Consider the following 25442-nt stretch of genomic DNA (forward strand, 5'->3'; position numbering starts at 1 on the left):
AGGTGGGGGGTACTGCGCCTCCGGGGGTCTGGCTGGGGGGCTGGATGAGGGGTAGAGGACGGACGGGGAGTGGGAGGGGGGCTTGGCCTGCATGGTGTAGATCTGCTGCAGGGGGAGGAGGTACAGGTACGGAGACACGATCGGCATGGAGTACGCCTGGGGGGGGGGGTGTCAGACATCAGCACCGAGAAATCTGATTTTTTCAAACAGTCATTACACGCCTCACGCCGTTTGTTCAAAGTTTCTCCTGGAGTTCTTACCTTCACACCCAGGTTGAAGAAAAACCTCAAGATGTTCACGTCTGCAGGAAAACAGACATTGAGACAAATATTTTATTAGAAATGTGTTCAATCTCCACAAAAACAGTTTATTATTTAAATCAACCTGAAATTTCTCCTCTGTTAAAAACAAACAAAAATAAATCTGTCAGATTATCTTATTAAAACTAGCAGCTGTTCCTGGTTTTATAAAAGCTGTCCCACAGGGACGGGGACGTCCCCTCACCTTTGGGCAGGTCGTCTCCCGTCCTGCTGCTGGAGAACGGCGGGATCTGCTGGACCTCGCCCTTCTCCCCCTGGGGGAACCCGGGGTACAGGGGGTCCTGGAAGACCTGGGTCAGCTGGAGGGGGACAGCCCCGGGGAGGGGCTGAGGAAGACTGGAGGGGGGAGGAGCAGGCGGAGACTCGGGCTGCGGAGGGGGCAGGGCTTCAGATTGGACAGGAGGGGACGCTGAGACCCGGGAAGCATCTGGAGGCGGCTCAGGGGACTGAACCTTGGTGTGGGTCTGGTTCTGAGAAGAATCCTGGGTCCGGTTCTCTTCATGAGACCCAGAAACCTGGTCCAGGTTTGGAGCCACTTTGGGAAGAACGGGAGACTCCGGCAGACTTCCTTCGGTTTTTGGTAAAACATCTGGAAAAGAAACAAGAAGCAACATCTCCGAGTTACTGATCAGATCTGACAAGAAGGGAAGAAGAAACGTTTCCTGCTGATCCGAATAAACCGAGGAGGACAGGAGCTGAGAGGAAGGAGGGGCTCAGAGAACCCGGTTCCTGAAGGAACCCAACAGAACCACTGGAACATCTGTTGGACTTCAGGCGTTTCTGATCAAACTCAGGTTTGGCGTCGGCTGATGTCTTACTTGGAGGAGGAGGAGCTTCTCTGACTTGAGGAGGAACGACTGATGAGGAGGAGGAGGAGGAGGGGGGAGGGCTGGGGGAGAACGGGCGCAGGAAGCCCTGAGCGGCGGCGGGACACGGAGCAATGGGGGCGATGAAGGTGGGCTGAGGAGGAGGAGGAGAAGATGAGGCGGGGGGGAAGACCGGGGGGATGAAGGAGAAGATGCCAGCGGAGGACGGGGCCGGGGGTTTGATGCTCGCCGGGGGGGAAGCTGGAGCAGCGGCGGCCGAGGCGTAGGACTGCAAGCTCGTTTTAGCAGGCGGGAGGCTGGGGGAGGAGCCTGAGGCTGCAGCAGGGGGGGCGGAGTCAACAGATGAGGTGGCGATGGCTGCAGGAGGAGGAGGAGTGGAGGACTTGGGTCTCTCTCCAGCAGGGGGCGACGACACGACGTCCTCGACTGGACTCATCTGGAAAAACAAAACAACAAGTAAATAAAATCATCTTTATCGAGACATTCTCTTTCACTGTTAGACTTAGAATCGACTCCTTCAAAATAAAAGTCATCTTGTCAAAGTGAACCCAGATTTAAAGGAATGCATATCGCCCGCCGAGCTGCCTGTTGGGGATCACTCTCGGTGACTACCACACCGAGTTTCAGCTCAACTTCTGTGAATCCGTTTGAGCAACCTTTGTGTCTGCGAGGTTCAGTTAGCGGTGGCGGCCATCTTGAATGGAGCTGGTAATCTGTCCGAGGTTTCTCTGTTCAGGGAACCGGAGCTAACTGTGCCTCAAAGCTCCTGACGGTTTACTGTGACCCTGAACGCACCGTCGCCTTGTTTTGTTTGTTTGTTTGTTTGTTTTGTTGCCAACTGACCGTCTTGGTCCTCTGAGATCGTCTCCTCTCTCCGGACTTCCTCCTCCCTCCTTCAGCCGCCATCGCTGCCTGAGTCTGAGGAGGAAAACATTCATGACTGAAAACATCTGCTGTCTGTTGGGGACAAACAGATCCATCCTGAGCTCCCCGGAGAGAATCAAAGCTTTAAATCTCTGTTTTTATATCGTTTCTGTTTGTTTCCGAACAAATTCAAACTTTGTCTGAAGGTTTTTAAGCTCCTACAACGAGGGAAATAATCCGTTCTGCTCACTCCGAGGGCCGGGAAGCTGTGCTCGTCTCGGAGCTGGATCTCCATCAGCGCCATGTTCCGCTCCTCTTCTTCTTTGGCCACGCGCTGCTCTTTCGTCAGCCCGAAGTACGGCTGCTCCACGGAGCCCGCCGACTTCCTGCAGGAACAAAACCACCGAGTGAGAGTTCAGGTCGTCGGAGCTTCTCGTGGGATTCTCCGCCAACGAACCGACCTGCCGGGCTTCCCTCCTCCCTGCTCCTCTACGGTGGCCTGCGGGGGCCACGAGTGCTGCTTCTGCACGCGCCCGCCGGAGCCCGCGGCTGTTGCCGGGGTAACGGAGGAGGGTGAGGATGATGCTGCTGCTGCCGGGGTGGACTTCCCTCGTCCTCGTCCTTTACCCCTGTCCTCCCAGCCTGAAAGAGTCAGAACTTCATCAGAATTTATTTTGAAAGGGTCGTAAAGAGGAAACTCCAGTGAAGGAGCAGCAGCACACGTCTCTGCACCTGAAGCCTTTGACTCAGGAGTGGAAACTCGTGGTTTTTACCTCCGTGTCCGTTGCTCAGCCTCTTGTCCCGGTGCACGACGGTGCTCCAGCTGTTCTCGGTGCTGGGGGGCCGGATGTTCCACAGGGGCACCTGCCTGCACACCAAACGGACCGTTAGCCGGCGCCGGAACGGTTCAGGGAGCGTCAGCGGCCGACACTTACTTCGTCCCCAGCTCCTCAATGTAAACCGTCACGGGGCCGTTAGCGGGGGGAACGTCTTGGATGGTGGCGTTGTAGCTCCGCCCACCGCCCTCCAGGCGGACCTGACAGCGATCGCCGACAGTGAACTGCATCCCAGCAGCGATGGAGTAATCCATCTTCTGCTGGGCTGGAAGAAAGACAACAAGAATAAAGACTTTTATTTGAAAGGAGCAAAACACCAGCTGGGAGCTGAAAAAGGCAGGAGGCCAACTTAAAGCAGCAAGATTAGCTAAAGGCTAAAAATAACAATATGCTAGCTAAAAACTACAGGTAATTAAAGGCGAATAAAAGCTACAACAGAAGGAAAATTAAACAGAAGCTAAAAGAAGGAAAAGGCTGTCGGCCTGCCTGTCTCTCTCTCTGTCTTTGTGTCTCAGCCTGTCTCACCTCTCTCTGTCTCTGAGCCTGTCTCTCTCTCTCTGTCTCGGCCTGCCTGTCTCACCTCTCTCTGTCTCTCAGCCTGTCTCTCTCTCTCTCTCTCTGTGTCTCAGCCTGCCTGTCTCTGTCTCAGTCTCTGTCTCGGCCTGCCTGCCTGTCTCTCTCTCTCTCTCTGTCTCTCTCTGTGTCTCAGCCTGCCTGACTCTGTCTCAGTCTCTGTCTCGGCCTGCCTGTCTCACCTCTCTTGGTCTTGTGCCAGATGTCGTACTCGACGTTTCGGAGCAGAGTCGGGTTCAGGGACCGTCTCACCCTCTCGGGCAGCTGCCGGCCGCGCCCTCGGCCCTGAAAGGAACAGAGACCTGTTTTTAACGCCGCCGTCTGATTGGATGTCTGAAGACGCTCGGGGCGGCGAGGAGTTTTACCCTGAAGCCCGAGCCGGACCTGGAGGCCGCCGCGGCGCTCGTCCCGTTCTCCACCCTGCATCACAGAAACGCTGCGGTCACGACTCAGTTCACAGAAATCTGCAGCGATCAGGCGAGTAATCGTACCGCCCCCGCTCCACGCCGTCGTCCGACTCGTCGCTGCTGCCGCAGACGTTCATGGCGTCGTCGCTCAGGAAGTCGTTGGGCCGCCCGGCCCGCTGACACGGCGCCAGGAAGCTGCGGTCCACCTTGAACACGCCGTCGTACAGCAGCTCGTACAAGATGGCTGCAGGAAACGGAGAAAGAAGCGTTTTATCCGAGGATTCATCCAGACACGCTTTCAGTCATCGAGGCGATAAAAACCAGAGAAATTAGGCTGTTTTATGACTTTCAGGCCTCAGATAATCTGTTAAATCCCCGGAGCTCCCGGCGCTCCAGATGTTGCTGCTCGGAAAGCCCCTGAAGTTCGGGATCAGGAATGTTTCCTGATCCCTGAGCTGAACTCACACTGACAGAGGCCGGCGTTCCTGATGTGGTGGATGGGATAAACGCTGTCGTAGTGATTCCCGTTCAGGAAACACAGCTGCACCTGGAAACAGACACCAGAGCCACAAACCTGCTCATTTAAAGGTCATTTATCTGTGACAATAAAACACAAATCATTACAGAAAATAACTTCATCTCTAATTAATTATTGACTAAAATGTTTTTTATGAAGGCCGTCGCTTCACAAATGCAGATTATATTTAATCTGAGGCAAATAAATCATCCTGAATGTAAACAATAAACTATTAAATTACTGTGTAAACATCAACAAGGAGCTCTAATCTGAAGAGGTTTTCATTTATTTTAACCCAGATTAGCTCATCACCTTCGTCTAAAGTGTTATTAGTGAAAAGTCAACATTTAATCCAAAGATCTGAACAGGAATTGGTCTCATTCTGGGATTATTTCAGATTAAAAGTCTGTAAAAGTGACAAATTCTGGGATTATTTCAGATTAAAAGTCTGTAAAAGTGATAAATTCTGGGATTATTTCAGATTAAAAGTCTGAAAATTGATAAATTCCCACTTTGTCCTTGAAGTTGTTGACGGTGATGTTCACGGCGGGTTTCCCTGGTTCCTGGAAGATCTCAAAATCCCTCCTGAAGGAAGAAATGAGAGAAACATCTTAACCAACTTAACTACCTTAACCACTTTAACCTGGTTAACCAGAGCCAGAGACGCTTCATGTCACCCTAACCTCATCTGAAAAGCTTCGGCTCTTTGTCATCATTTTAGCCACTAGAAGCTGTTTTTCTTTCACAAACGTTGCTGTTAACATGATTCAGACGATCTGGTTTGAGTCAGAAAGCAGCCGAAACTGAGCCGCTGAAGCTAAAAGAAGCCGAACATCAGCTAAAACAGGTAGAAGTAACAAAAAGCTAGCTCAAAACTAAAAGCAGTGAAACTGTAGCTAGAAGCTAAAAGTGGCAGAAGGCCGGCTAAAAGCTGGAAAAGGTTAGCTACGACCTAAAGCAGCAAAATGATAGCTGAATGCTTAAAATAGCAAAAGGCTAGCTAAGAGCCAAAATCACAGAAGACTATCTAAAAGCTAAAAGAAGCAAAAACAGTAGCTAAGAGCAGCCAAAGGCTAAAAAGTTAAAAATAACAAAACGCTAAAATGAATCCAAAGTTGACGTTAAAGTATCTTTTAATAAAAAGCCGAAAACACTAGGTCAAAGCTAAAATCAGCAAAACTTTAGCTATAAGATAAAGTGGCAAAAGGCCAGCTAAAATGTCAAAGTAGCAAACATTAGATAAAATCTAAAAATAGCTTTAAATGTTACTGTTTATTAAAGAAATAAAAAGTAAACTAAAAGCTTTTATAAAGAAACTTTAAATTAAAAACCAAAAGAAGCAAAAACACTAAAACAACAGCTAAAGGCTTAAAGCAACAAAAGCAAAGCTAAAATCAGCTAAAGGTTTACTTCTAATGAAGTTCTTATTAAATCTGTTTATTAAAGTATCTGAAGACAAACTCGGGTTTAAAGAAACAACTTCTAAACCATCTTTAAAGATCAGATGATAAAAGTTTAGAAACTGTTCAAACCTTTCAAAATAAAAGTGAAACCACAGTTTTCTGCGTTCTTTGACGTACCTGTACATGGCAGCCAGCGCGTTGATCTCCACCTCCCCCACCCACTGCTGGGGAACAAACACCGGTAACAGAGTTAGTTTTCAGTAACTAACCAGCTTCAGCTTCTAGCTGACGAGGCGCAGCTGAAAGTTTACCTGCGGGTCCTGGAGCTTGAACAGGTACTCCTCGAAGTCTCCTTCGATGAACTGAAACAGGAAGTGAAACGTTTTCAGATCAGAGAGCGTCCCAAAGCTCAGCTTTAATCTCTTCTTCTGCAGATCAGCCAGGGGTTTAAGCTCCTTCAGAATAAAAGCATCCAGACTTTTATTTTCCTGAAGCATCACTCGTTCAGAAATGATCATCGAAACTAAAACCGTTAAAACAGTTTTTATATTTTAAATAATTAAAGCAGTTTTAACAACGGACATACTTTTATTAACGGTCAGATGTTTTACTGACCCGCGGGTCTGCGCTCAACGTAAACGAACCACGGGGCTTTCGGCTGCCTGTAGCTGCAAGTTTAACCTGTTATCTGTCACTTCGGCTGTTTTACGCTTTAAGGAGGAAAATATTCTGTAGGTTTTTGCTTCTTATTTTAGGAATTTGACTCTTTAACGAGGAGCTTTAAACAAGAAATAAATCCACATTTTATTAGTTTTGACAGAACTTTATTTAAACTCCGAACCGTCACAAAAAACTTGTTAAACTTCAGATTTTTCTCCCATTAAATCTCATCTCATCAGATCAGATCAGATCCAATCCGACGGCACCAAACTGGATTCTGAAACCAGTTTTTGTTTTGGAAAAACACAGACAGATTTTACTTTCGGTTCCTCTTCCGTTCACTGAGAACCCGCCGGTTCTTCAGACGGTTCAGGTTTTAATTTCTTCCTTTTCAGGTTTTACAGGATTTCTTTATTTACTCCTCAGGTTTGAACGTTCGGGTCTCAAACAATCAGAACCAGAACCAGAACCCAGGGAAGGTTTTGGTTTCGCTCCTGTTGGTGTTTATCTGATTTCACGTCATAAAAATAAACCCTCTGACCGTTCAGCTCAGTTTCTTTTTCACACTTTAAACTAAAAACATCATAAAATTTTAAATCTGAACCATAAAAGTTAAAGAAAATGTTTTAAAATCTTCGTGTTTTAAACATTCTGAATAAAATCCGACGACACAAAAAGCTAAAACTTCTGAAACTTCAGAAAGACGCTCGTTTGTTCAGCATATTTCTAAAACAATTAAATACATTTCAGGTTTTTAACGTCCTAAGAGAAGAATTTAAGGTTTATTCTGCTCCTAAACACAAACAGGAGCATAAACTTCCTGCAGCAGATTTAAATATATTCAGCAGGAATAAAACAGGAAAACTAAACGTTTCTGAAGCGTAAACGACGCGACTGAGCAGCTAAAATACAAACAAACTGAGAAAAGATGGAGATTTATCCTTTTACAGGTTAAATTATATTAAAATTAAACAATTTCTGGATCCCCGAAGAGACATTTTTATCCTAATTTACTCGACTTATTAAAGATCCTTAAGCTGCTCTAAAAACGTCTAAAATTAAAGCATTTATGTTTGAATTAATGCGACGATATTCCACCTTAAAAGATGAATTATTTTTAAATATTTCTGCCTGAAATGTCAGGTTTTATATATTAAAATTGGCCTTTAATGGTCAGCATTACTGCGTGTTTGAGTCTGTGTCTGTTAGCAAAATATCTCCCAAACCACTGGAGGGATTTTAGCGAAACGATCAGGAAACGATCGTCAGTCGAGCGCCTGCAGCTGATCACCCTTTGGGGTCGATCGAATACAAGATGGCCGCCACAGCCAGTCCAAACTGGGCGACGCAAAGCTGAAATTTGGGGTGGCGGTAGCTGAGAGTCGTCCCCGGCGGGGTCTCTGAGGGCGACAGTCCTAACACCAGGGGGTGAAAGGTGGCGGGCGATATGCATTCCTCAGGGAATTTAAGCTGCTGTCTTTTATTATCAGGGTTCAGGCTGACCCCTCAGATGGAGAGAAAAGTGCTGTTTTTTTAAATAAAAACACATTTAAAGTTATTTAATTTTGTCCTGATGTCTCCTGGGTCCTTACCGCCTCGTAGGTGTCCCGGTTCCGCCTGAGGAAGTCCACGCATTTGGACCGAACTTCCGTGTGGAGGCTCTGGCAGTGCAGCACCTGGACAGGAGGGGGGTCAAAGGTCAACGTCACGGGGGACATCCGGCTCATCCGGACATAAACAACAAATTTAACTTTGAGAGCACGAAGAAGAAGAGATGAGACAACTTTAATGTCTCCCAGGAGCAAAACAAACACGCCTCACCTGGCTGCGCGCCGGGCTAACCCGCAAAACTACTTTTTAAAACCCATTTCCTCCACTTTACCTGCTCGGCGACGGCCCGGAACAAGCACGAGCCGTCCTTGGCGATCTTCTTCCGATGCAGACCGATGGATTTCAGGTAGGTATCCATGGCTTTCTCGGCGCTGCGCTCCTCGCTGCTCTGCATGTTTCCGCCGCTGTCCATGCTAGCCGGGGGGCTAGCCGCCGAAGCTAGCCGATGATACGACGGTTTGGACGCGCAGCGGGGAGGGGGAAAGAAAAAAAAAACAGAAAACTTTTACACAAACTGATAATATCTCCTCTGGACGTGGCTAAAAACGTACATCCGAAAGGCGAATGACGTCGGACACGACCGCAGCCACTTCTGGTTTCGTTTCGCGGGAAGTCCTGCTCGTCTGAGCGAGGATCCTCCTGACGGCCAGAAAGTGAAACTTTAGCTCGCGGTTAGCATCGAGCTAACAGCTAGCGACACGCCCCCTTCTGTTGGCCGCTGTCAAGTCTCCCATGGTGCAACGCGACACTTCCGGTTCGCTTCAAAGTAAAACTACAACGAACGCTCATTTGTTGTGATTATTAAACGCCAGAGCTTAAAAATATTTATTTTTATTGATCTTTTTTGAGGTTTTTTTTTATTATTTTTTGCCTCTGTCTATTTTGTTTCTCAGCCCTAAAAAAATAAAAGAAATATCAATTTCATTAAATAATACGTTAATATTCCCTTTAAAGAAAATGTAAATAAATAAATAAGTTAATAAACTTTAAAGGTTCAAGAGGGAAGTGTAGTTATTAGTCTTTATTTTAAAATAAACTTAAAGGACAAACAAAAATACATATTTTCTCCTGATTTTCTTGATTAAAATTAAACCTCCGGTGGGATTTTCAAAAATAAAAGCATCTACGTCACATTTGTCGTTGCTTTTTCTTCCAAAATAAAAGTCTTTAAAAACTCGGAAACCGTTACCCTGCAAAGTCTTGTTTTGAAAAAAAAAGCTGTATTATAAATGAACTTCTAATTATTATTATGTTTTGTTTTATTGGATTTAATTTACCGGAAGTGCCCTAAAGTCAGAGCAGCTGCACGTGGTGCAGAGGACAGAAATGAGTGAAAACACAGGAAAAGCTCCAACAGCTTAGGGACACCGGAAGTGGTCAAACTAACTCAATAAAACTCGACTTTTTTCACATTTTGCTGAATCAGAGCATCAGTGGGTTAGAAAGTTTAATATTTCTGTAAACCATGACTCAGCATTAACTCTAACAATCTGTGTTATTTTAGATCATAATGTTCAGCTCCTTCAGAACTTTTGGGTTTTGTGACTTTTTTATGTAATTGTCTAAAATAAAATGCCTTTCAGTTTCTTAAAAACATAATTCTGTTTGAAACCTGCTCTGTTGTAGCTTCTGTTCTGACAATTTTAGCTTTTAATTATAGTTTTCCTCCTTTTATTTTTAATTTTTCCTGTTAGCTTCTGGCTCTTTTTATTTAAAAACAAAAAACACTGAACAGGTGTGTTTTTTTCTTTTGCCACTCCCTTCTCCTCTTCCTCTTCCTTCCTCTCCTTCGGCTGCAAGATTGATTTTAGCTGCTGTTTAAATTAAATGATTCAATTATTAAAACCAGACATTTCTGCTCGTTAAATGAGACGTTTGCTCTCGCTCCACCCTGATCTTCCTGACGGTGTTTCAGAGGAAAAGATTCAGGATTATTATATTATAAATAAATCCTCTCCGTCTCCATGAGGTGAATTAGAAACCGTTTGAATAAAGGAAGATTTTATTGTGTTTGTTGTGGAGAATCAGGTAATTAAGAGTCGAACCAAAGCCCAGACGCTCCCGCTCTTTCAGAATAACAAACCTCTGATTCCTGAACTCCACCCAAACCTCAGCAGGACTTCATTTCACAGCTCTGGAAGAAAGTCTCTTTAATTTATGTCAAATTAAAAGACAACAGGGACATCTAGTGGCAAAACTCCAACCTGAAACCCAACAAATCTGCTTATTCTGTAACAGGGAGACACAACATTTTTTATTTTATCACAATTTAGACAAAAGAAAAACCAAAGGAGCCATTCTAGGAAGTAAAACTAATATTTTATTCAAGATATCATTTATCTATACCAAAGGGAAATCCTTCAAATCGTCTAATAATTGGGTTAGATTAAAAAGTCAACACCTCCTGTTTGTGTCTCTGGAGCGGATTCAGATTAAATAATCTATCATTTATTAACCGGCTAATAACGATCCGCTGCCAGCTGAACGATACGGAACCAAACAGAGGCCAGAAAACTCAGGAAGGTTTGAACCCGAAGCTGGAACCTCTTAAAGACGTTTCTGAACTCACGTGCAAACCACTCTCCCTCCCCAGGGTCGTTTTATTTATTGAAACTGGAAAATCCCACTGAGATCACCTGAGCCTGAAGGCAACCCAACCTGCTGCGTTCAAGTAGTTCTGGGAAATGGGAGTTTCTGAGGTCCTAGTCGTAAATTTCAACGCCCCCTGAAGGAGGAGCAACGCCGACAGCCCCCCTCAGACAGGGGGCCCAAGCTTCAAGATGGCCGCTACGCGCAGCTTCAGTGAGTTAACTCTGTTATTTTTACTGTTAATATTCGTTCTTTAGGTTGTTTTTCACATTTCATCTCTCGTACAGCCGGTGCTTCTTCATGTGAACGTAGCAGGTGTTAAAACATGTTCCGCTTTGCTGCGGGCGGCCATCTTGTTTCTGACTCTCAGCGAGCGGGACAGCTGGAACCAGCGTCACTCCGACTCCACAGATCCGATGGGAATGGAACGCTCCAACGTGGATGTTTTTGGACTTTAGGAGGAAACTGGAAAGACCCCAGGTCCAACCCAGGACTTTAACCTGTGACCTTCTTACTGTGAGGCAACAGAGCTGACCGCTAATCCACCGTGGCCTCAGCGTGTCGGGGTCTGGTCTAAAGGTGGCGCCTCAGGTTCGTGTCCCTAACCGCCGCAGCCCGGCGGAACCTCAGGACGCCACCCTCTGCACGTGGCGCTCCTCCACCTTCCTCCTGTTCGGACGCCATTTGCTGAGATCTGATGGTGACCTTTGTGCACGGCGCCACGACTCGCAGCAGCGGCGGCGGGGATCTACAACATGCCAGGTAGCCATGGCAACGAGTGAGGAGGGGACGGCGCCCGCGGCGGCCGACACTCATCCTCCCACTCGTGTGCTGCGTGACCTTCATCCGAGTCGGCTCGGGCTCCGTCTCCCGCCGCGTGCACGCCGCCGCGTTTCACAACACATGAGGCTAAGAGGAGCCAGACGAAATTAAACTTTATTGATCATCGCAGCAGCAAACAGTTACAGGATACAGCTGAGAAACTGGAAACCAAGGAGCTGCCAGGGGAGATGAGCGGGCGGCTTTCAGAGGTTCATGCTCCTCCGAGGGAAAGGAAAGAAAGTCGGCAGAGTCGAGCACCTTCAGAATAAAAGCACGTCTGCAGGATGTGTTGTGAGCTCATCACACTTAAAGACACACATGACCTCTAACTGCTCATGCTCAGGCGCTAAACTGCCACGAAGACGGGAGAAATAAAGACGTCCGGGCGCGTCTCGCAGGCCGGCAGCGAACCACAACGTAAAAACAAAAAAAGGTTTAAATTCGCTCCGAACGCTGAGCTGCAGATCGGCTTCACGGAGCTGAAACCTGATCAGAGAAAAGGAAGCTCACTTTACGGGATCTGATCTGAGACCAGACCAGAGGAGAAAGTTCAGGACCCGAGGAGGGGCGGAGCTGATTCCAGGTCAGAAACAGAAATATTCTGTGAAATATCAGTAAGAACAGAATGCAGAGGCTCCTTACTCTGAAAGAAATAAAGGATTCACTGCAGGAAGCATGTAAACCAGCAGGGTCCTGGTCCTGGTCCTGGAGGGACACCACCCTGCAGGTTTTACATGTTCCTCTGCTCTTCAGCAGGTCTCCAAGTTCTACAGAAGCCCGTTCATCACTCAAGTCATTCAGATCAGGTGAGTCAGGAAAACATCTACAACCTGCAGGATGGAGGTCCTCCAGGACCAGGACCAGGACCAGGACCAGGACCAGGACCAGGACCAGGACTGGACACCTCTGATGTAAACGTTGGTTTCATGTGAGAATGTTCAGGAAGTGGTTTGTCTTCATTCCCTGAAGAAGAAACTGGATTCATTCATTTGGTTCTGATCTGCAGTCGGGTCCAGGAAGGAATCCCAGACCAGGATAAATAAGCCCCCCAGGGAGGTCCGGGGTCTGGGTGTACCTCAGGGCCTCCTGAACCGCCTCGCTTTCGATGAGGAGGAGCAGCGGCTCTGAGCTCCTCCCACATGACGGAGCTCCACCATCCTCATTTCAGCTGCTTGGACCCAGGACCCAGGACCCAGGACCCAGGACCCATGACCCATGACCCATGACCCATGACCCATGACCCATGACCCATGACCCATGACCCAGGACTCAGGACTCAGGACCCAGGACCCAGGACCCAGGATCTGGTTCTCTCAGGACCCAGGATCTGGTTCTCTCAGTCTGAATCTGGACCTCGTGACCTCAGGTGAGACCAACCAGGAAACTGAAAGCTTTGACTGTTGGTTCTGATCTGTCTCCGTCTGATTGGAACCAAAATGAGTTTTTAGAAGAACTGAGGAAGTTTTAACATTTTCTGTTTCCTGTTGTTAAAATCTCGATGTTTCATTGGTCCTCAGCTGACTGCATCCTGTTTTTACTCATATTTAACATTTAAAATCTCAAAGCATGAAGTTATTCTGCAGCATTGAATCGTCTGGAACAACAGACTGAAGCTGAGGTTTTCCTAGTTTCTCAGGATTAATTTGGATTTTTGGCACCTGGAAACGAACAGGAAGTGGATTCTGGATGTCGTGGCGATCTAAAAACCCAGATGAGTGTGACGGTACTGGTGGTACCGGTGGTACCGGGTCAGAACCAGCTGAAACTCCTCCATCTTTAGGGTGAAATTCAGACGACCAATAAAATCCTGTAATTTGTTTTAGTCTCATTTAGTTTGTTACTTTTTTACTGAAAGTTATTAAAGTTATTATCTTCACAGCACAGTTTGTTCTGTAAACAACAGTTCTGTTTAATTTAGCTCCAATAAGTGACCCGTACAGACAACTGGACGTGTTTTACTGTGAAGTTTTTGTCTTTCTTGATGTGTTGAATAAACTGATTGTTTGTTTGTTTGTTTTTGTGGCTCTGAACAAACTTCCTCCTCTAAAGTTTGGTCATGTTTGGCGTTTGGTTTGTCTTCAGACGCCATGTTTGTTGTCCAGAGAGGAAACAAACTTTAGAAAACGGTTTTAAATCCAGGAGAGAAAGTTTCGGCTGATTTCTGACTCCAACAGTTCAGGAGAACCTCGGCCATCATTGGAGCAGATGGAAACCTCAGATCTGGGTAAAAATGGCTTCAGCCGTCGATCCTCTTCAGGTCTCAGCAGAAATCCGTCTTAGTGCAACTTGAAGACTCGTGCGACTCGTCGGAGCCTCGGAGTGTGAGCTTATGTAAACACAAACACATCATCAATACACAACACAAGTATTAAAACTTCATCTCCGTCCTCCAGAAACGTCCTCCAGTCTGAGATCCCCGAACGATTTAAATCAAAACGACTGAAAGTTAAATCTTAAACCTAACGTTCAGTCTTTGGTCTGATCTTTCAGGAGACAATCAATGAATCAGTTTTTACTTCCATCACACATCAGGAGATGGAAACGAAATGTTTAAACTTCTTATAAACAGAATAATCCTCTGAGGAGCAGCTCGTCTACATTCATGATAAAATAAACAAATAAAACTGTTTTATTCCTCCAGTCTGAGCTGTTCTTGGGTTTGATTTACTCTAAAACTGAACGCAGGATTTATTTTGTTAATTTAATCTGGCAGGACTGAAAATGTCTACAAACTAAAAGAGTTAAACCTGAAGTCTGACTGAGCTGAGGGTCATCAGGCTGTTTAAAAACACGGCAAACTGGGGGATTTTTGACCCTCCTGGCTTTCCGTACTTCCCCCCTTTTTGCTCTCCAGGAACCCAAACTCTTCCCTTCTTGCTTTGCTTTGCTGCAGAGTGCTTTAGAAATCATCCTCCTGTCCTTCTCTTAGTTAAAAAGTTAAAAATCAGACCGATTTAATACCTGAAATATAAAACAAGGTTCTGCAGGATAATTATCAGCTTCTTTTAGGTGAAGGGAAGTAAAATAAATAAAGTTCTGAGGTTTAGACTTCAGATTTGAAGTTAAAGATAAAGCTGCTTTTCCTTCATTAAGAGTTTTTAGGTTCATCCTGATCTCAGGCACGCAGATATTTTCCCTCAAGTGCAAAAAAAGTGATTGTTTTCACAATAAATCCTCATTGAAACAGCTCTTAGCTCTCTGCAGATGACCCTGACATCAGGTTTTATTAAACCTAAACCTCAGATCGTCTCTGAGAGCTAAAGTTTACATTTTAGTTTAAAGACGTGTCGATTTAACCTTCAGCCTTTCAGAGAACAACACGTTCTGTTCTCTCTAAAACAAATTTTAAAAATGTTGCAGAACTCGATGAGAAGAATGTCCTCTGACTCCGTTCAGAAAGGCTTTTAACCTTCGATGCTTCTGGTGTTTCCTTCAAGCTCTTTAAAAGTAAAAGTTAAAGGTGGATTTTGAGGCGGAGGGTTTCTGGAGGACGAGAGACGGGCAGTAAATATGTCACACGCTTAAATAGTTAGGAGTAAAGTGGTTATATGACGGGCTAAAGCAGGCAGGGTTGCAGCAGAAATCACGAGCATGATGCAAAAGTCCAATAAATAGAAAACGTTCGTCGTGCGCTGAGCGGAACGGGAGCGTCTCTGAGGGACACTCCACGTCCGTCTTTAGAGTCCAGAGGACAGACAGAGGGGGGACAGCAGGGGGGAGGAGTCAGACAGAAGTTTTTAATCCGAGGTAACCCAGGAAGGAGTGTTTGTTGGAGGAGGGCGACAAGGAGGAGGAGCAGGATGAAGGAGGGGGGCGTGGCTTCAGAGAGACGAGCGTGGTGATTGGGAGGAGGGGAGACAGGTCCCTCCACCCTGCTCGGTCGGACGGCCACAGGTGAGGAGGAGGAGGACGGAAGGAGGAAGAGCCGGCGGCGTGCGCGCTGGCCGGCGTGTGCAGCCGCTGGACGTGCTTGTTGGCGCGCGGGCCGTCCCCGTGCGCGTACGAGCGGTGCGTGTGCGCATCGGCGGCGCTGACGTGCGCGCGGTGCTTCACCTTGCAGTGCAGCCGCAGGCTGTCCCGCCGCTTGGCGCTGTAGGGGCAGAGGCTGCAGGTGAACGGGCGCTCCCCCGTGTGCACGCGCACGTGCTCCACCAGCTTGTTGGCTGTCCGCGTCAGGTGGCCGCACCGGTCGCACCGGTACTGGTTGCCTTGGCGATGGCCCTGGAAGTGGACCAGGAGCTCCTGTTGCCCTGGAAACGACCTCTGGCAGATGCGGCAGCGATGCTCGGAGGTGCTCTGCTCCGGCTGGGTTGCCATGGCAACAGGCAGAGCTCTGCTGGAGGCGGCAGGAAGGGTGACGGGGCATCTGGAAGTTGGTCGTATTAACGACACAAACATGACCAGAAACACAGAGAAGAGCCAGAATGGAACAGATTAGAAATATCTCCTGGATACTTCCTGAGTTTTTAATAAAAACATCCGCCTCATTAGTCCAACCTGACCCAAACATTTCACCTTTTATCCTCTGATGTAATCAGACATTTGGATTTTTGTCTAAAATAAAACTCTCCAACTCCCACTGGTTCTGAAAATAAAATTATTGCATATAAATGTCCCACTTTTTGTCAAAGTATTGATGTAATGTGACCAAAAAACACTGATTCCTCTGATGGAAGATGCTGTCTGTTCTCAGGTGGAGCAGCTGCTCTCGCGGGGGTGCAAACTTACGGTTTTTCTCCCGAATGTTGGGAATAATAAACATATTTTCTCTCCCAGCTAAAGGCCAAATGCACAGTGTTGATTCTGATTTTACTGTTTTAGTTACAAGATAAGAAGTTAAAGATAATCACTACAATCTTATCCCCCCCCAGCTTAGAGTTGGTTCAGTCCAACTCAGCAGAACACCACTAGCTGTTAGCTGCTAGCTGCTAGCTGTTAGCTGGCTCAGCTAGTCAGCGTTCAGCTGAGATAAAGCTGTGAAAGTGTTAACCTGTGCTGTATCTTTGTCTGGCTTTGAATCCGATCAGATTAAACTGAGTGACTTCAGGCCACAGGAATCAGAAGCGTGAGATCTGAAGTCGTTTCGTTTCAGCGCCGCTCAGCCGGACCCACCTCATCGCTGCGGTGTCGCCATGCAGGTGCGTCTCCACGTGGGCCCTCATCTCCGCCTCCTGGCTGGTGGACTGGTCGCACCTGCAGCAGTGCAGCGAGAACAGGCCACGCTCCCATTGGCGGTGTTCCGTCATGTGACTCTGGAAAAGGGCGTGGCCTTCGGTCTCAAAGCCGCAGACGTGACACCTGAAGAAGAGCGAGAAGCCAGACGAGTTCAGGGGGGTTGCTTTGTGTCAAACAGTTTATCTTCTGTCAGTGACAGAACAGGTAGTCCTCCTCCTTCCATCCACCTTGTCCCACAGCATGATGCTGCCACCACCGTGCCTGACAGATGGTTCAGTGTCCTTAGGTCTGAAAGCCTCACCTCGACTCCTCCAAACATCCTTCTTCTCATTGTGTCCAAACAGCTCAGTCTTTGTCTCCCAGAAGACATTTGTCTCATTCACGTGGACAGCTGCAGGTTTCAGTCCATCATGAAGGTTTGGAGGCGGAGCTTCCCTGTGGACTGGGACTCTGGTGTTCCAGCAGGGTCCAGTTCATGGCAGGCTTGTGGTTCCTGGATTGTTCCTGAAAATCCCATCTGAGGGGGACGGTTTGGGTCTTCTTCCAAAGCTTGGGAGACACGTCTGAATAACTAGAACCGACGCAGAACTGTTGGAATCTGGAACTGTTTGAAAATGGCTTCAGAAGATCCACAATTCCCCTTCTGAGCGAGTATTGGTCCTCACTGTCCGTGCTGGTGAGGAGAAACTATCGGCTGCAGTCGATCATGATCACAGGAAGTTATCAGGTCTCCCAGAACCTTCAGCTCCACTTTTTAACAGATTTAATCAAATGTATGTGTTTGTGTGAATAAAACCTGTGTTCATGTTTTTAAAAATCAGTGAAGTTTTATCATCATTCCACCTTAAAAAAAGAACGATTTAAATAAATCCTTAATGAATGACGTTCATGTTGATGATTCTGGTCCCTGCTGTAATGTTAAAGCAGAGTTCAGCCTAAATTCATCTCCTGTATTTTAGTTTCACTCTTCGTGTGAAACCTGAACCGTGGATGTGAACAGGAAGTAGAATTATTATTACCTGAAGAAGTAAGAGGAAGCTGCGGTTTTATCTCTGATCAGGCTGGTTTGTGTTTCTGTGGAGGGAAAAGAAAACAGAAAACAGAAAACAGGGTGTTTATGATTCTTCTAACTGACTGATGAAACAACTGATGATGACTCCATGAGGAGGGGGTTCTGCTGAACTCCACTCTGGGTCATTTAGCTTCACTAACAGTTTTATTAGAGACCCAAAGGCCAAGATGGCGGCGGCGGCAGAAATCCATAACACAAGCAGAAGCAGGGCACTGGAAGAGGGTCGTTAAAAACTAATAAAGACGGCAGGCAGACTGAACGCAGACTGAACGCAGATCCCTGAAAGGTGTGAGTTAGCAGGACTTGGTGCCGCGGAGCTTCACAGCTCAGGCTGTCACCGACGATGAGAATTAGCCCTCAGATTTATGAGTTTCCTCACTTCGGATTTCACACGTCCGCCAAGTGACAAATATCTGCAGGGTTCACGGGGTGAACTCACAGGCAAGTCACTCTCCCTCCTGAGGGTCCCCAGTGAACTTACAGCTGGATTCAGGAGAGTCTTGGACCGGCGGACCGGGACCTTGTCTGCAGGGCGTCGCTCCGGTCCATCATGGCGAAGAAAGACCAAAAGGTCACTGATCTGATGGTCCAACCCTCAGCTGTGGTCAGGTTTGGATCATGACCCAAAAGAACGAGGTCCTGGATCCAAGCAGCTGAGACGAGCTTCCTGGCCGGTCTCAGCCTTGGAGCAGGGCTGTCCAGTCCTGGTCCTGGTCCCTGAAGTCCACCATCCTGCAGGTTTTAGGTGTTTCTCTGCTTTGACACGCCTGCATTGAACTACTGAGTGATTAACAGGCTTCTGCAGAACGTGACTCTATGATCCCTGTTTCCTGAGTGTTTCACTCGAACCCAGACCTGTGTGGAGCTCTGCAGCTCACACAGACTCCATCATAGGAACATCATTTAAAGGTTAAACGGGTCGCAGGAAGTCAGGCTGCGTACGTCTGAGCTGACATTAAGATACCTTTAACAGTTTTTACACAATCACCGTTTAACTTCTGAGGTTTTTGGAGATTTCTTCTTCTTCTCACTCCTACAGGTTTTTTAGCATATGCAGAAAGTACCCATCAACACGTAGGTATTTCTGTCTGCTGTCACCCAGCGTGTCTCTCATTGCTGTAGGACTCATGGTTTTCTCTTGTATCCAATCAAAACAGGAAGTGAAGGGTCTGTTTAACTGGTCACGTATCCTACATGAAACACCGCAGACACAGATGAGTCTTCTGCCGCTCACGGTTCAAGATTTCTTAAGATACGACTTCTAGTTTTCACACGGCGGCTCTTTATCTGAGGCTTACTTTTCAGTCTGACCTGTTGGGGTGAGTACCTACAGTTGAAGCACTGTTTATGACACGTGAAAGCTCGTGGCATGCACAGAAAGAAAGTGAAATGGAAGGGATGTTGGTGAGTCTGCGCCTCGCTGAGCGCCTGTGATTTACCGTGAGGAGGTTCTCGGGGCGTCGGCGGAGGCGGGGGCCGCAGTTGGTCCATGTTCACCTTCAGAACAGGACTGCAGAGAAGAAAACACAGATATGAGCTCTGATGAGGAGGGACCGATGTCCCGATGCCTGGCGACGGGAAGTGAAGCTGCTACCTGCTTCTGGTGGGCGGGGCCATCCTCTCCACCTGGCTGCTGGACTTACTGACCCTCTCTGTCAACACAAACAAACCAAACGTTGGGTTAATTTAATAAACGGCCAAACAGGCTGAACTTGATTTAAACCGAAGTATTTTCTTCATCACAACAGTCTGGTTTTATTTACGGAGAACTTCAGGAACCACGGAGAACCTGAGCCGACAGGAAGTGGGTCCTGGGGCTTCCTGGAGCTGACCAATCAGAAAAAAGTAGAGTTTTAAAGGGGCGGGGCCTGTGGTTAAAGAAGAAGTATCTCCTCCCACCCGGGGAGTTCACAGCTGCAGAGAGGAGTTCTAAGCTTTAAACTGTGATGCTCCCTTCATGCAGATTAATCTCCCTCCCCTCCCTCCTGAGGGTAGTTAGGGTCTTTCTTTGGGGTGATTAAAGCTGTTTTTTACTCATGGAAACTTTCTGTCTGTATTTCTGTCACATTCTCTGTTTTTTATTGTTTAGTTTCATGACTTTACTTCCACGTTCTAAGTTCCTGTTATCTTTACTTCCTGTTGTATTTTTTTTACGCCTGATAGTTTCTGATGTTCTGTTTATGCTCCTTTAGTTGCCTTTGATTAGTTGCTGTTGTTTTTGTAATTCATGGTTAATTAACTCTTATTTCTAGATTTCTTGTTTTGGTTTTTCTATCAATCAGATTCTTTACCACCGACTTCCTGCCACCTGCCACCTGTTTGGTTCCTCCGTCAGCCCAGAACGTGACAGATACTCAGGCCTGACCCTGAATCTGAGGCGGACGCCATGTTTGGTCACCTGAGAGCTGGTGCAGCAGCGTGGAGGCCAGGTTCACCGACATGTCCTGCCACAGCACTGCTCGGAGGCACTGGTCCTCCATGTTGGCTCCAAAGAACAGCTGCTCCTCCATCTTGGCTCCGGTGAAAAGCTGAGCCGCCATCTTGGCTCCGGGCATGAGCCCGTTCTCCGTGGCGGCTCCGGAGGGAAACGGGTCCTCCTCCTCCTTTACTCCGGAGAAAAACTTGTTCATTTTAACTCCAGGAAAAGGCCTTTCTGCCATTTTGGCTTTAACTGAACGAGCGTCCTCCATCTTGGCTCCGGCGAGGAGGTGATGGTTCATCTCCGGGATGTCGGGATCTTCCAGTTTCACCCGGAACTGGAAGTTGTTAGCTCTGCTGACTAAGTTGGCTGTTGTCTTGGAGGCAGGATGACAGACGGTTTGAAGGCCAAGGAGACACTGGTCGGCCATTTTGGCTCCGGGGTGAACCTGGTTTCCCGTTTTGTTCCCAGCCAGGCTCTGGTCTTCTGTTTTCATGGTGAAGAGGTGGTGGCTCGTCATCCTCAGGGCAGAATGAGAAATCTCCTCTGGGTTTGGTTGGTTTTGGGTCACAGGGTTGACTTCTACTGGCTCTTCTTCCTCTTTCAGCCGCAGCACATGGCCATTTACTTCCTGTCGCTCTGTAACAGGCGGGAAACACACAGAATGGATTCTTTATTTCAGGTTTTATTGGGTTTGGACGTTCGGAAACCTGAAGAGACGAACCTGCGAGTTTCCTGAGCAGGTCTGAGGCCAGCGTGTCCGTGGCTGCGTTCCCGTCAGGAGTGTGCGTTAGCGACGGCGGCTCGGGACTCACGCCGGGCCCGTCCGGAGAGAGGGCGACGCCGGGCTCGTCCTGCTGCTCCGCCTCCTCGCGGCTCCCAGGATGCACCTGGGCCTTCTGAGTGGCCTCTGAAGGGAGAGGAGGAATCAGGTTTTATTTCAAGTGTTCAGAAGGGCTCAAATTACAGCCTAATAACAGGACTGGTGTGAGCGCAGCACGAGCGACGGTCTGTGGAGATCTTAACAATAACTTCCAGCAGATTTTCTGACCGCAGGCATTAATCTGCTGCTCCAGACCCACTTTCTGCTCTCAGGATTCATTGTTCAATCTGCCGCACCAAATCACCCCCTCTTATTCAACAAAGGCGCCAGTTCTGCCAATAACCCGCTCTTTGGTGCCGTAAATATTTATTTGTTGTGGTTTTTATTCATCCGGGTTCAGATTTTGAATCAGGTTTAATCAACAGAAGAAGAACATTAATTAATAAAAACATTTCTGTTGATTTTAACGAGGCAGAAATGTCAGCTGACCAGGAGTGGGACGCTTCTGAATGCCTTAAAGGGACAGTTCAGACACTCTGAAGTGGGGTTCTGTGGAAAGGTTACGAACAGTAAGTGTTTTACCTGTTGTAGAACGACCGGATCGACGAGCTAAAGGCTAGTCTGACCAAAGCAGACTGCTGCCAATTTAAGAACCAACCTTTACATCACCACCAATGCCTCATTACATGCTTATTTACACAGAATGTTTTGGTTCTTTTTAGTTCTTTTTGGGGGAATAATCACATAAAGCAAAACTGGCGTCAGTGTAAAAGTTAATAAAGTGTGTTTCTGTGAACCGCTAAGAAAGTTTGAAGATTGATCGATACTGTGATGTTCCTGCAGGACGTCAGCGGGCCGATGCTGCTGACAGAACGTGAACGGAGTCAACGAGTTTACGAAAGGTCAGGAATTCAGAAAATGTTTTAAAAGACTCTGTGGGACAAAACAGGTCCGGGTCCGTCCTGAACCTTTAGTTTCTGTGACTGAAGAGTCTGCAGCTGTTGAGACTTTCTGCAAATGTGACTCCAAACAAAAAGTTAATGTAGTTATTATTATTATTATTTTTGTGATTTTGTCTCCAGTTAGTCCCAGAGGAGTACCACCCAAAGATCAGACATTTCTCCTTTCTTTATCCGGGGAAAAGTCTCATCCTGGCCGAGACGGATAACAGGAGCTCAGTGAATACAGAGAACCAACAGAACCTCGTTACATGGGTTCAAAAATGGGTTTAAACTTCACCAGTCTGACTATTTTAAGTCCGTTTTAAATTATAATTGTGTTTTAATTTAAATAAAACTTCCCCAACTCCCACAAAAAGCCTAAGTGAGCTGTCGGGTTGGCGTCTCGAGGTCTTTAATCAGAATCTCCCTGATGAGTCATTCAGCTCAGCTCTGACGTCTTCATGTCGTTTGTTTGTTTGTTTGTTTGTGAACATTACAGCAAACACAACAAACGCTTTATAAACGGTTCGTATCATAGAATGAACAGTTTTGATTTGTAACGAGTTTTTGATCAGAAGTTCAGAGAGTCTGAGCAGAGGATCCCAGCGATCCGACAGGAAACTCCTTCAGCTGGTTTTGTTTCGGTGACGAGTTGAAGGAAGACATTTTGGTGTCCGTCTGTAAACTTCGACTCTGTCAGCAGATTTTAGGCATCAGGAGGGTTCGGTAGGACCGCTCCGAGCCTTGAACTGGCTCTGATTTTACCTCCCACTCCTTAAAAACCAAACATTTCTGTAAGTCTGCAGGTTTGGAGGCCGGTTTGCTGCACGCGTACGGTTTCACCTGCCTGCCTGTCAGGATCAGCTCCTGCACGAATAAATTGATTTTTCTTTTTTTCCTGATACTCTCAGTGAGATTCCAGAGACAATCTGCAGTCTGAGTTAAGGTTTCGTGGTTTTGTGGGTCACAGCTGGTTGCTGTTGACCCGTGTTTCCTGCCTGGTTCTGAACTGACTGGTTGTTTCGTCGCCGTTCCTCCTGATATCAGAGGACAAAGTGAGACACGGGAGGGTTTTCTACCTGACAGCCTGATGAGGAGGTCAGACGCCATCTTGGTGCTGACATCGGGGCTGAACAGAGAGGTGGCTACCGGGAAAGGGCTCGAACCTGCGGCGTGCGCGCCCACCGTGCACGCCGCGGACACACTCAGGGCCTCCTCGCTGGAGTGTGTCTTTGTGTGTGTGAGTCGCTTGGCTGCATCAGAGGGAGGCTGCAACACACTCGACCCACGCTTCATGTTTCCAGAGAGAGTGTTTAAAAATCGAAAAATAAAAAAGAGTCAAAACTCAGAAAAAGAGGAGGAAGAGGAGGAGGAGGAAGGCAGCGCTGCTAAAATAAGACGGCCGTGGTTTCTAACATATGGAAGCATGGCGAGAAGAGGGAGAGTGGCTCCTCACATCGAGCTGCTGCTGCCTCTCATTGACCTGGAAGACAGAAAAAGAGACGGCTGGACGGGGAGACGGGAGGGGGACAAGGAGGAGGAGGACGAGGAGGAGGAGGAGGGAGAGGGCAGGGGGGAGGACGGGGAGGAGAGAGAGGGGAGCAGTGAGGACGAAGGGCGGGAGGGGACAAGTGAACGGGAGGATGAGGAGAGGAAGATGAACAAAGTGAATCTGTGAACGAATAAATTATTGAATGGATTGAGCCTAATAATAATGAGATAAATCATTTCCCATCATCGCCATGGTAACCAACCCCGCAGTGTCGTCTCCTGCCCTGACCTTCCCACCAAAACACGATCAAAGGAACCATCGGTAACCAGAAACAACCACCAGCAACCATAAACAACCATCAGCAACCATCAACAACCATCACTAACCACCAGTAACCATCAACAACCATAAACAACCATCGGTAACCATCAGGAACCATCAGGAACCATCGGTAACCATCAGGAACCATCAGGAACCATCAGGAACCATCAGGAACCATCGGTAACCATCAGGAACCATCAGTAACCATTGGTAACCATCGGTAATAATCAACAACCATCAGCAACCATCAACAACCATCGGTAACCTGGTCAGCCTCATGGTGGTCCTGCTGGAATGAAAGATATTTATTTAAAAAAATAAATAAAAAAATTCTAAACAAACATTTGTTCGAGTTGAGAAGAAATCCTACAGAAAATAAAAGTTTTAGCCCCCCCCAAAATTAATACAATATGAATTTAAAATATCACCTGAACACAAAAAATAATCAGAAAAAAATCTACAAATACAAATAAAACCAGAAAATTAGACTAAATTAAAAAATTAAATGTTAGAAAAAATATTAAATAAATTTAAAAAATATTTTATAACAAAATACTTCCAACTGGATTTAAAAAAAATCATAAAAATAAAATAAATTATAGAAAAAAATATTAAAAGTAAAAAAAGACAAATAAAATTCATGAAGTTTAAAAAAGTGAAATACCTCTAATTGTTTATTTTTTACATAGAGAAGTAAAAATAAATGATATAAAATAAACTTTAATGTGTGTTTTGCTGATGAATTCTTTGTTGAAACTTTTCTTTTTGGTAATAAATATTATATAAACCTGTTTATTTCCTTTAAATTGAGCCATATTTGTTAAGAAAATCCAGTTTCTTGTGGCCCGGATCCTGATTGGTTCCTGCCTGTCAGAACCTGTCAACAGTCCTGTCCACTGGGACAGAACTCTGTCCTCCAAGAGGACAACGCTTGTCCCCACAGAGCTGGGTTTATCAGAGACCGCATCCAGGAGACGATAAAATGGCCGCCCTGCAGTCCTGACCTCAACCCCACGATCACCTGTGGCCTCGCCGTTCGGTCCAGATGCTGCGCGCTGTGACCAAACAGGTGAGGAGGAGGAGCCAGGCTACTGTGGCTGCGTATGGTTCTTCCACATGCTGGAGAGGCTCCTGTTTGTTATATAAATAAACTGTTAAATTACCAAAATGTCTCATTTCTTCAGACTTCAGTCATCCCGTCCAGTAAACACCAAACATGAGTTAATAAATGAATAAATAAATAAATATGGCTCCATTTAAAGGAAAAGTACAAAAAGATTTATTACCAAGAAGCACTTTTACAACAAAAAAATAATCAACCAAACACACAGTTCCTTACTTTTTGTGCCAAGTTGGCATAAAACACAAATAATACAAATAAATAAATAAAATATTGATGACAAATCACCAATAAAATGTGATAAATTATAGAAAAAAGTTAAAAAATATATAAAATTACCTTTATTAAATTTAAAAACACAAATGAATAAGACAAAAGATAAAATAGATAAATTTGATTTTCCTTTTAATAAATCATACCTCTCACAGCTTTTGGATTTTAAAGAAAGAAGTCAAATTTAATTAATAATTAATAAAAAATAATTGAAACTGTGTAATTTTCTAAATGACAGACTGGGCGCACGTGTCTGATCGATCATTGAATCGATGAAAAGTTGATTAATCGGCTTGGACTCGGTGTACTCACCGCCCTCGACCCGGTTCCGCTCAGCCTCGCGCCCCTGTCTCTAGGCGACACCACGCGGGCTGCCG

The 25442-nt window shown here is 46.4% G+C and overlaps 2 protein-coding genes across 3 annotated transcripts in view; both read right to left on the bottom strand.

Moving 5' to 3' along the window:
• On the bottom strand, nucleotides 1–8709 carry otud4 (OTU deubiquitinase 4; the record flags this gene model as incomplete). The annotated part of the gene is given in 18 exon segments (XM_025011165.2): nucleotides 1–156; nucleotides 261–301; nucleotides 505–909; nucleotides 1139–1583; nucleotides 1991–2065; nucleotides 2262–2397; nucleotides 2473–2653; nucleotides 2785–2879; nucleotides 2947–3112; nucleotides 3603–3705; nucleotides 3786–3840; nucleotides 3912–4071; nucleotides 4293–4374; nucleotides 4857–4929; nucleotides 5925–5968; nucleotides 6059–6109; nucleotides 8000–8083; nucleotides 8290–8709. Coding segments are annotated over 18 exon segments (2493 nt in total), but the record flags the coding sequence as incomplete, so codon positions are not given.
• Nucleotides 8710–10797: 2088 nt separating this feature from the next.
• LOC108249144 (sal-like protein 1) overlaps nucleotides 10798–25442 on the bottom strand; it is a 17328-nt gene continuing 2683 nt past the window's right edge. Inside the window, exons 1-9 of one of the 2 annotated variants that reach the window (XM_017438324.3) lie at nucleotides 25378–25442; nucleotides 22939–23342; nucleotides 20820–21005; nucleotides 20075–20734; nucleotides 19271–19328; nucleotides 19116–19186; nucleotides 17624–17678; nucleotides 16542–16727; nucleotides 10798–15795 (exon numbers count right to left, since the gene is read on the bottom strand). In XM_017438324.3, the coding sequence (XP_017293813.1) occupies nucleotides 15153–15795; nucleotides 16542–16727; nucleotides 17624–17678; nucleotides 19116–19186; nucleotides 19271–19328; nucleotides 20075–20734; nucleotides 20820–21005; nucleotides 22939–23155 (2076 nt within the window). In that variant the 5' untranslated portion in view covers nucleotides 23156–23342; nucleotides 25378–25442 and the 3' untranslated portion in view covers nucleotides 10798–15152. Of the gene's footprint in view, nucleotides 15796–16541; nucleotides 16728–17623; nucleotides 17679–19115; nucleotides 19187–19270; nucleotides 19329–20074; nucleotides 20735–20819; nucleotides 21006–22938; nucleotides 23366–25377 lie in introns of both variants that reach the window. The other variant, XM_017438325.3, reaches the window with a different exon arrangement.

This window comes from Kryptolebias marmoratus, linkage group LG7 (assembly GCF_001649575.2).
Source record: "Kryptolebias marmoratus isolate JLee-2015 linkage group LG7, ASM164957v2, whole genome shotgun sequence".
Taxonomy (NCBI): Eukaryota; Metazoa; Chordata; class Actinopteri; order Cyprinodontiformes; family Rivulidae; genus Kryptolebias; species Kryptolebias marmoratus.